This window comes from Lupinus angustifolius, chromosome LG16 (assembly GCF_001865875.1).
Source record: "Lupinus angustifolius cultivar Tanjil chromosome LG16, LupAngTanjil_v1.0, whole genome shotgun sequence".
Taxonomy (NCBI): Eukaryota; Viridiplantae; Streptophyta; class Magnoliopsida; order Fabales; family Fabaceae; genus Lupinus; species Lupinus angustifolius.
The window spans coordinates 6218394-6230049 of record NC_032024.1 but is presented as its reverse complement, the minus strand read 5'-3'; the positions used below and the strand labels follow the sequence as shown (position 1 = coordinate 6230049).

Below are 11656 nucleotides of genomic sequence, written 5' to 3'. Positions count from 1 at the left end.
CGAGGTGTTACATCTAGAATATAATTTTTCATGATCATCAAACACATTCAGTTAGAGCGTTCCCATTTCTCAAATTTAGCGTCATCGAGGTTTTCCGCAGTGGAAATGGGTTTCTCCACACGAAGTGCCAGATCCAAATCCATACAGCCGAGAAAGATTTCTACGACTTCCTTCCAGACCTTAAAGTTTGTCCCATTCAGTAGTGGGATGTTACTGCTTTGAGCATAAAAATTTGCAACATTGGTAAAAGACACTGAATCCATGTAACAAAGAATTAATAACACGTTCAAATCTAAACAAACAAGTCATGTAATATATATAAAACAATATATGTTCACATAATAGACTCATCACAAGATACCTAACACAACATCAATATCTAGTCTTTGGACAGAGAAATCAATTTGTAAGTGGTACTCTTAGTGTAATGATCAAATATTAACAATCAGTTATGTCAAACAATAGTCTTTCTTTGGACCGACTATTATTCACATGAAAAGAAACTTTATAATTGTTACATATTTATCATCATGACATATATGTTATTATTTTGCCAAATTGTGTCTTCCTTTGGGCTGAACACAATCCGCATAAATAATCTCATACTCATCTGTGTCATTCAATTAATTTCTAACAATAGAGTTTACTTTGGCAACATATTGCATCCATAATCCAAGATAATTACCAGACAAAAATTAAAAATAATATGGGTCCATTACTAAAAATTAATGATCTTGGAATTAAAAGCTCCAGATTTGTTATCTTTTAGGATTACCAAATCTAATTCAATAATGTAATTCCAAATCAAAAAAAATGTTACATATATATCAACCCATAAAAGTGGATGTAATCTTAATCAAATGTAAAATAGATCCGATTGAAAAGCATAAAAAAAATACAAATCATTATCAAAATTCCAAATGACATGATCTTGCATATCTTAAAACATATATGTAACATTCATATATATATATATATATATATACTTTCACACATTAACATAGCAATACATATATAATCTTAATCGGACACCTGCAACCAACGGCTCTTTTCTGACCAATATATTAAGGTGAACTTCATGCACCTTCACTCATATTTAAGGAAATGAACACAGATTTAGTATAAAAGAAACTTAATTCTTCAAAACTGCGATCAAACAAGTAAATATGAAAAAAAACAGGGCACGTGGAGATCACACAAATTTTCATGTATTTGTTAAGGAATAATCACCTGTGATTTTTTTTTATGGGAATACATTCCAAAACGTAAGTGCATTCATGTATACATTCACACACATATATATATATATATATATATATATGAAAGACAGTAACAATCACAATCAGTAAAAAAAAGTAATACAACAATCAGATTTTATAATTCCCAAATTAAACCCTAAATCCTCAATCTTTATAACATAACAGCGGAAATTCAATAATGCCCAAATTAAAATTAGGGTTCATATAAGATTTGGGAAAACACCTTAATGGAGAATCATCAAAATTCAGAACATACGCTCTGATACCACTTGTTGGAAATTCCTTATGATTGGTGAAATAACAATCCTAGGATCTTAAATTTCATGATTCTCACACACATATATGAACCAAAGAGTGCAATGTCATACCTGAATCCATGTTCGTGGATGTGCTCCTTTGATCCACGTTTCTGAAAGAGGTTTTGTGGTATGATGACCTTCCTCAACCAAATCTCTGATTCCGCTTGGGACTTGCGTTTTCAGTCTGATGGATAGAGGAGAAAACTGAATTTGATTTGGTGTATTGGGGACCATAACCTTCCTTATGTGTTAACTTATAGAGTTCCCATTATCCCCTATGGGTCAACCTGATGGGTATACACCCATTAAGCCCATATCTGTTATAAGTTTTTAGAAATTTAAATGATGTCACTAATTAGAAAACAAATAGCTAATATCATTATATCAAATATATAATTTCTAACAAATTTTCCTCAATTCAAACATGATTCTATTTCCAATGTATCATATTTCTCACAAACTCGAATGAACAGATTTTCATGCATTTCAATCATGCTTTGCCCATCCGTTAAGAGAAATCTGGCCGTTAATACAAATGTAACGTATACTATATATAATACTTATATATCTATACTACTTATAAAGGGAAAACCCAAAATACCCATGCACAATGATGTAATTTATGGTTCTCACTATTTTGCCCTCACTATTTTCTAAGTTTTACAAAAAAATCATATATAATCCAATGTTCTTCTTCCCCTAATATATGTTCATATTATTTGGTTAATTATTTCTTATTCTTACATATGACTATAATTTTTTAATGTAGAACATGAATGTTCAATTTAAATGATAAATTAATGTTGAACATTACACTAATTGAATAAATTTAATTGTAGATTAAAAATATTTAACCCAAAATATTATATTTGACATTTATGACATACAAACTATACATTATAAATGATAGGAAAGCGGGTTGACAGACACGATAGTGGCTGTCAACACGCTAGTTATATATAAAGTCAAAACTTAAAATAACTATCACTATAGTTCTATTTTCTTATTTTGCCCTTTAACATTTTTTATTTCTAAAGTAAAATTATATAATCATAGATAACTATAATTAATACATCTTACTTTAGATTGAATATTATAATAAATGCAAAATTTACAATATGAAGTACATCTAATAAAAAATATTCCAATTCTCTAAAATAAGAATGCGCGTGGCAAAACATGATGTGTCAGTTGACACACCAATATAATATAAAGGATAAGTAGGTGATAAATAATAGCTTCATTATTCAAGTAAAAAATTTTAGAAGGGTGAATGAATAAATGAGTTATGTGGCTTATTTAAGGATAATAAGGAACTAAGAATAACGAGTAGACGATACGGTAACAATTTAAAATTTTGTACACTATCGAAATATATATATATATTTTCTTAAACTATATTAGTTAATCTTTCTTTCACTGAGGCAACCCGGTTTAATTGAAGGAAAATTATGTGATTCTTTTTAGATTCGATTTATTTATATAATCACTATTTTTATTTAAAAATTGTATCAATTTCTTTTAGATTTGCGTCATCCTTAGACTTACTTCATGTGATAATCATCAAAAGTCTTGTGTAATTCTTTTTAAATAAAGTTATCAAATACAAATAATTTACCCTTCTACAAAAATAATAATTTATCCTTTAACTACTATAATTACTTGTATTTTATATGAGATCTTGCATAATACACAGCACAGTTACGTAATTTTTATAAAATAATAAATTCAAAATGGATATTAAGTAGGGGTGAGTAGAATCTGACCCTACTCGCTCATCCGGCACGGCTCGATCATGATCGGTCTACTCAGATTTGAGTTCAAAAATAGACATGGTGAATATTTAAGGTCGGGTATGGACCAAACATGACAACGGATCGGTTGGTCCCGTCCCATTGTCACTCACTAATCATGTTTGTATGTGTTTTTACTCAAATGTGTGCAAAATAATAATACCTTTTGATCGAAAGTATCATTGATTTTTTATTTTTTAATCATATATACATGATTAATAATATATATACATATATCATTTTAAATTAAAATTACATATTCATAATAATAAATAATATTGAGAAATTTTAATCTAGAATGAGTATGTATTATATTTAATCGGGTCGGGTTTAAAGAATGACCCAATTCATATTTAGGGTCTGGTTAACTTCGGGTTTAGGACCGGATCCAGGTTCAAAAAATCACCCGACAAACATTTAAGGCCAGGTAAGGACAAACCTTAACCCATGCTCACCCCTATTTATATCATTTATCAATCAGAATGTGAGCAATGAGGTGCAGTATCAGCTGCCAATAAAAATCTTGAAGTTAGGAGCACATTTATCGTGTCCAATGAAGCTTATATAATTCCTTCTACTTCTACTCATAGATTTGTCCCATATTAGTCCACCAAATTATTCCATTCGCTTAAGATGTTGTAATCGAGAACTGAGGCTGTTCTGAAGTAGAATCAATTGGTGTAGTTGACTAGAGAGAGTTTATCAACAACTAAAACTATTATACATTCCATCTTTCACTCGGAGTAGTAATAATATTGGGTTGAGTCCAAGTAGTTTAACTCAATAGAAACTTGGTATTTTCAAAATTGACAAAAGTTCAATAAGACTGGTATATACAGCAGGTTTGAGAAAAATGTTACAACAAGATCATAGCATCATCAAACTCAATAACATTGTAAGAAAAAATTGGCATTGCCATGAGATGGCAGAATGTGTTATCGGTATTATTGGATTGATTCAAGTATGGAGTCTCACATTGAACACGAGGGGATGAGTGGAAAAGCTTATAAGTGGAAAAGAACCACAGACAATTACCTTATGATTTGGTTTAAGACGTGGTGTCTCACTTGTGACTCTTCACTTTTCTCATGCACTTTAAAAATGGAACTTCTCGGTGGTCGGAGACTCCTCGGTCATGGTCAGGTCCAACAACTATTGCTGTTGTTCTGATTGTTGAGATTGCTGTTGTTGGTCAGTTTGCCAGACCCAAACAATATCCTGAAGAGAAGGCCTTATATCCTCATTCAATATTTTCTGATATTCCAATGTATCACCATTTGATTTTTTCACCTCTACCAAATGGAATAAAGGGGTAAGCTCAAAGATCTCTGCATCAATGGATAAAACCCCTTTCCTACCTTCATCTAGTCCTTCTAATTTCAATAAACCACCAGCTTTTTTACTTATCTTTAGTCTAAGTCGATTCGCAATTTCTTCCAGCTTTGAGATGATGGCTGATGCAGGTTGTCTTGAAGTGAATCTTGCTGCTCTTTTCCTAAAACCGTCACCGAAGAATTTAGAAAGGTCGAAACTAGAAGAAAGGGAGATGATATCAAAGGCATTTATACTTATAGGCATAACTGACTCTTCCTTTGTTTCTGCTGTAGGAACATTATCACTTTCCTCACTTTGATAAGAAATATTTGTCCACGAAGAAGAGGCATTGTTGTTTTCCGCTTCATGTTTTTTGCGCCCAGCATTCGGTCCTTTCTTAAACCACGAAGATTCCTTAACTCTGGCTATGGAAATCCTAGTCTCTGGATTTGGATCCAATATCTTGGACAATAACCTGCATACTTCGGGTGGGAACCAATTAGGACACTTAAATTCCGCTTTGCTTATCTTCCTATACATCTCTATCAAATTTGAGTCTCGGAAAGGGAGATAACCTGCCAATAACACAAATAGGACTATTCCACAAGACCAAATATCAGCCTTGGCACCATCATATCCCTTCCTTTTGATGATTTCTGGAGCAACATAGGCCGGGGTGCCACAAGGTGTATGGAGTAAGCCGTCCTGTCGCTTTGAGTCAGTAAGAGCACTTAAACCGAAATCCGAGACCTTCAAATTCCCATTTTCATCCAACAAAATGTTCTCTGGCTTTATATCTCGGTGGTAAACGCCTCTACTGTGACAAAAATCAACTGCATTGACTAGCTGCTTAAAATACTTGTGTGCAACATCTTCATTGAGTTTTCCTTTGGCCACCTTGTTGAAGAGTTCACCACCTTTAGCATATTCCATAACAAAGTAAATCTTAGTCCTAGTGGCCATAACCTCGAAAAGTTGTATAATATTGGGATGTTTAGCCCGGCTCATCACAGATATTTCACGCTTGATTTGATCAGCTTGCCCAGTTCTCATGACCTTTTCTTTGTCAATCATTTTGATAGCCACACTCTGGTTAGTTATTGAACTCCTAGCATAGTAGACCTTTCCAAAGGTACCCTGGCCTAGTAATCTACCCAACTCATATCTTTGCAATATGATTTTTGATTTACTCTCCATGAGACCTAATAAGTAGGATCAAAATTTACACTACTTCCTCAGCTTAAATTTCATAAATCATCTACAATTACATATACCTATATGTATATATAGCAGAAAAATGTTTCAAATTTTCATATGTTTTCGCGCCGAATAGGCACTCTAAAATAACCTGTGTGCCAATGGTGGATATAGAAATAGCCAAGGAACGAGCTATAAATTTGTGGTCAATTCCTCTCAAACAGGAAATGGGGCAGTAATAGCAAGGATATTATCACCTTATGGATCTTAGAGACAGAGCTGCAATCAAGAAGGCGCATCTTTCGGCATTCTCGGAAGTTAATCTGTCAACCAAAACTGAGAGTATAAGCTGCAAGTTCAAGTTGATGAACTACAACAGTATACTTGAATTTCAGCAAATGTTTATTTCTAGAGAGAGTCTGAAAAGCAAAGAAACAACAATACTCACTTCAATTATTGTTAACACTAAAAACACAAAAGCAAAAAGTGGAGAAAGTATTTAAACTGGTTAACATAAATCAGCTTCTAATTTGAAAACACACAAGGAAAAAAAGGAATGACCATGAAGAATTTGTAAAAATATGATCTTTATCTGCAGGTACAAATTGGACTTCTAAAAATATGATCTTTATAAAATCCCCATATGAGAACTGAATCTAGTCAACAATTCTACCAAATACCAATAAAATCATGGAAAAGGTTATTACTAATTAAACCATAACAGAAATATAAAAAAAACAAGACATTAAGAACAATAGAATAATAAAATCTCAGAATGTCAACAACACTTTGAGTCCATGATTTTTTGCAGGAAAAGTCATGAGTAAATTTTGCTACTATGTTTTAAGCATTATAATATGTCTTAATTTGTTCATTGTGTACCAGATAGAAAAAAAGGATGGCATAATCAGGAAGAATCAGGAACATGTTCAAATTGCACCATAATATGAACATAGAAGTAAATAGAATAAAAAAAACATTAAATCATAGATTTTCTCTAAAACAAAATAAAGGGTTGAGACAAACCTTCAGGATCAGGTGGTGGCATGATGCATATAGATACAGGTAGTATATCACAGATTTGTCTTGAAAGTTGTAAGTGGACCCATACTATGAAAATAACTTCAGAAAGTAAGTGATACTTATGATTTTATTGTTTCACAAAATGGGTTATGTACTTACACTTTTAATGTTTTAGCTTTTTGTGAAATTATAATTTGATTCTAAGATTTTTCTTATTAATGTTGAAGACTTGTTTTAGTTTCAGTTTATCTTTTTTTCTATCATTATTTAATTGTTAACTGTGAAGCTTTAAAGTTGACATTGGGAGAATAGTTTTATATTTAATTTGATGCAATTAAAAACTTCAATTTGTTACATTTTTTAAACGAATACTTAGGACATGTTTGTTTTACTCATTCTTCTAATCTTGAAAAGATATTTTATATAAAAATTCTGATAAGGTGTGTATGATCAGTACTTTATAATGTCAATTTTTCAATTGGGTTGCTAATGTTTGTTTTTTTGTACAATGCTCATTTGTGATATGGATTTACATCCGGATTTACTCCATGACTTTGTATTGGGTGACTTTGAGTTTTTTTAACCCTATTTGAAAATAACATTTTCTCTCCTTCATTGAATATTTTTTAAAAGTTGATTAAGTAAAAAATTTACTTTCATAAAATAAAATGATCAAAGTCACCAAATGCAAGGTTATGAAATCCAAGTACTTTCTAGCTTGAACCTAGGGTCTTGGGCCTAGGATCATCTTCAATATTGGAGAGTTTAATATTGAGTCGTCAAATATCAGAGATGAGTTTTATACCTGTTCTTGTTATTGATGTTGTGACTTTTGTTGTTTTTTATGTTAATGTTGATGATTTTTTAACACATGGTATCTCTATCTTTAATTTGTGTGTGCATCCTTACTATGAGTATTGGACTTATCATCAGTGAGCAATTGAGATAACAAAATGTTGTTAAAACCAAATTTCTGTTTTGCTATTAAAAAAGTTGCAAGGAGGAAGTGTTGCCAAAATTAGTTGCATCAAATATAAGACTATATTTGATGATTAATTTTATAATATTTATAATGAAATAAATGGTCGAATGTATTACTCATAAAAAATAATTAATTAAGAATCTCTACTTATACGAATAGTATTTGTGTGTCTATAAACAAATTTGCTTGGCTAACAATGAAATTCCTGTAAATCTAACACGCAAATTAATTCCTGTCCATTTTATGATAAAAGTTTATTAGCATAAAAAAAATTATATCAATTATTACCATAAATTAAATGCTGAAAGAGACAACCCTCACACAAGCTAATCAGTAACTCAGGTTCAAAGAAAAATCAATAAAACAAAAAAAATAATAGACAACCTAGAAGTTACAAGAGTAATCATGCTTAAATTAATTACTCAACTAATTATGTGGTGAAGTTCGATTTAACTTAACATGTTGTACTTAAAAAGATATCTAACAATTTGTATATAGATTTGTTTAAACATGGTTTTCAATTGCATGTTTTTTCTTACAAAACCAAGTGTGGCTATTTACAAGTGACAAAAAAAACCAATGCTATGCTACCCTGTTTAGTCCTCATATCTGTGACCCTCATGTAATTCTATAGAAATGTGGCAAAAAATTGTGGTTAACTTAGCTTGGGATAATAAGAAATTCATTCTGCTCCTTTTCTGATGATCATCAGAAATTTTTTGACTTTTCCATTCTACAAGCCTATCCAAATCTATATAAACCATCTTCTCTTCTGATCCATTAATAATATCCACAAATTTCGAAAAATATTTAAGCTTGATGGATTTATTTAAGTGGAAAGTCACTCGTTGGATATGAGAGATCAGCGGAAGAGTTTATAAATAGAAAAGACTCCAGAACATTATCTTAAAGTTTTTGGTTTAAGATGTGTGTCTCACTTATAGTTCTCTATTTTTCCCATATCCTTGTAACAAAGGAACTCCTAGGTGGTTCGAGGCTCCACGAAAGAGTTCAACGAAGCCAATTCACTGTCAATAAAACAGATTAACATTGTTAGTGAACATGAAAACTTGCTGCTGAACCTTAGTTACTCCAATGATGTTATGAAACTTATTATTTACTGATCATATATAGAGTATTTAACTAACAATGGATGAAATTAAACTCAAGTTAAAGAAACACTGACCCACAATGTTATGTCATACACCATAAAGTGGTAGAAAGGTTTTGATGAAGGAGTATGCAAGTGCCACAGTGAAGGACCCTTAGATAACGGAGGTTCATAATGCTAGAACTCTAAGTGTCAGGTTGCTATGGGCCTGGGACCATGACACATAATTCCTTCTAGTGGTTGCGTCTTTGTTTAGAAGGACAAGGCAAGTATTAGTTTCTTCATTATCTAGTAAAATTTCTTCATAACAAATAAACAAAACACCTCTTTCAGAAGAAATAAAGATAGAGTAACTATCATGAGTAGGTATTAAAGATCCAGAGTTTCTTACACCCGCATCACCTTTAATCATTGTTTCGGTGAGATCACCAAAAAAAGACCCAAAGAAATTCAGAACACCAAAAGCTATTGCGCTGACAAAAAGTGTAAATACTAAATACTACAAATTAAAAGTGTCAATGATCTCAGGATTAAAAAAACTGCATGAAGACTAAAAGTGGTATAAGATCTCGTTAGATTCCTAGAAAGACCAAAAGATCAAGGCAAGAGCAACACTTGTTGAGAGAAGCAATCACACACCCTGAAAAGGATTAGTTACTTACCCTTAGAGTGAGAGAGTACACTTGGTAGTACTAAAAAAACAAGAAAGGATGTATTAACTGATTAGCATAAAACAAGTAACATAGCAAGTTGCACCAAACAAAAAAGATACCTATTTGAACATCTTAATTCTTAAACAAGTGGAGCCAAGGGTATAACACATTGCAAAACTACATGCTGTATGCACTCTACATAGAATTAATATGAAGATCAAGAACCAGGTCGCTAGAGGAAGATGCCTAATTCTTGAGAAAGAGGGTGATTAACAAAAAATAAAAATATGATTGACTAATTTGCTAATGCCACAAATCTCCAGCTTGGTACTACTACTCAGTACTAGGAACTAGTTGTTAGAGAATTGTGTAAGAAAATAGAAGAAAGTGAAGAAGAGTAAGGTAGAAGAATGGAAAAATTTGAACAATGAATATGCATATACTTCAAACTATCACAAGCTAATATACTACTTTCCATAACAAGATTAACCAACTTTAACTACTTGCTATATCTGGAAACTACAAACTAACTCAACTAACTCAACTAACTCAACTAACTCTAAGGATTACACTTATTAACACCCCCTCTTAATCAAAGAGTTATCCTTTTAAAAGATATAGCAACACATAACTACATAATCTTATCAACAAAGCTATGTACAATCAACATATCTTTAAACCTCTTAAACTTGTCAACTTTGAGAGCCTTTGTCAAAACATCAGCTTTTTGCAAATCTGTTGAACAATGCACCATCTTGACCCTTCCTTTTCCAACTTGATCTCTTAGAAAGTGGAACCTTGTCTCAATGTGTTTACTCCTTCCATGGCTAACAGGATTCTTTGCTAAGTTTATGGCTGATTGATTGTCCACCCTTAGCTCGAAGTCTTCAAACTCTCCATACCTCAATTCTGTCATTAAGTGTATCAACCATAGACCTTGGCATGTGGCATTGCAGGCTGCAATGTATTCTGCTTCGCAAGTTGAGAGAGCCACTACATCTTGCTTCCTTGAATTCCATGACACAGGTGCACCAAAGATGGTAAATACATACCCTGAGGTGCTTCTTCTATCCTCTTTATCTCCACACCAATTAGAATCTGAAAAACCAACAAATCCTGATTCAGTCTTCTGGTTCTGCTTTGGAAACAGAACACCATAATTTGATGTTCCCTTTAGGTATCTGAGGATCCTCTTTGCTGCTACCAAGTGTGATTAAGTAGGGCTTGCCATGTACCTGCTTATCACCCCTACTCCATAGGTTATTTCGGGTCTGCTATGGTAGATGAATCTAAGACATCCAACCATCTGTCTATAGAGAGTTGCATCTGCAAGCATTTCAGGTTCTGCTTCACTTGGTTTCTGATTTCCTTCTGTTGGCACTGATGCAGGCTTGCAATTTAACATTTTAAATCTTTCTAGTACATCAGTAATATACTTTCTCTGATGCATTATGATTCCTCTTGATGTCTTGAGGAACTCTATGCCAAGGAAGTATGCTAGCTCTCCTAGATCAGTCATCTCAAATTCTGATTTAAGTTCTCCTTTTAGCTTTAAGATCTCATCCTCATTGCTTCCTGTAATCACCAAGTCATCTACATAAAAGGCAAATTAGAGTTAGTTTACCTGTGCCAGTCAAATTGACATAAACACCATGTTCTACTCTGCATTTGGTGAAGCCAATGGATGTTAGGAATGAATCAATTCTCTCGTTCCAGGCTCTTGGAGCTTACTTCAATCCATACAGTGCCTTTTTCAATCTCAGCACCTTTGTTCTATCTGCTGATGTCTCGAATCCAGGTGGTTGAGTAATGTATACCTCTTCCTCTAGAGGTCCATTGAGAAAGACACTTTTGACATCTAGTTGCCATTGTTTCCAACCATTCTAGCTAGCTAAGGCCACAATTAGTCTAACTGTTTCAAATCTGGCAACTGGTGCAAAGACTTCATCATAGTCATAGCCTTCCTTTTGCATGAAACCCTTTGTTATAAGCCTTGCTTTGTGCTTAGCAATGCTTCCATCTGGT

The 11656-nt window shown here is 32.7% G+C and overlaps 1 protein-coding gene across 4 annotated transcripts; it reads right to left on the bottom strand.

Annotated features, from left to right (window-relative positions):
• On the bottom strand, positions 4183-7060 carry LOC109328980 (CBL-interacting serine/threonine-protein kinase 10-like). 4 transcript variants are annotated; one of them, XM_019562632.1, is made up of 3 exons: positions 6889-7060; positions 6120-6281; positions 4183-5867 (listed from the first exon to the last, which is right to left on the bottom strand). In XM_019562632.1, exon 3 carries the CDS (start codon positions 5860-5862, stop codon positions 4504-4506), a length of 1359 nt encoding a protein of 452 aa, XP_019418177.1. In that variant the 5' UTR covers positions 5863-5867; positions 6120-6281; positions 6889-7060; the 3' UTR covers positions 4183-4503. The 4 variants fall into 4 exon arrangements, with proteins under 4 accessions (XP_019418177.1, XP_019418178.1, XP_019418179.1 ...); XM_019562633.1 differs by having other exon boundaries at positions 6120-6185; XM_019562634.1 differs by lacking the exon at positions 6889-7060 and adding an exon at positions 6745-6855 and having other exon boundaries at positions 6120-6185.

Excerpts from the sequence above, each read along its gene's own strand:
- LOC109328980 (XM_019562632.1), bottom strand. The coding sequence starts at position 5,862 with ATGGAGAGTAAATCAAAAATCATATTGCAAAGATATGAGTTGGGTAGA.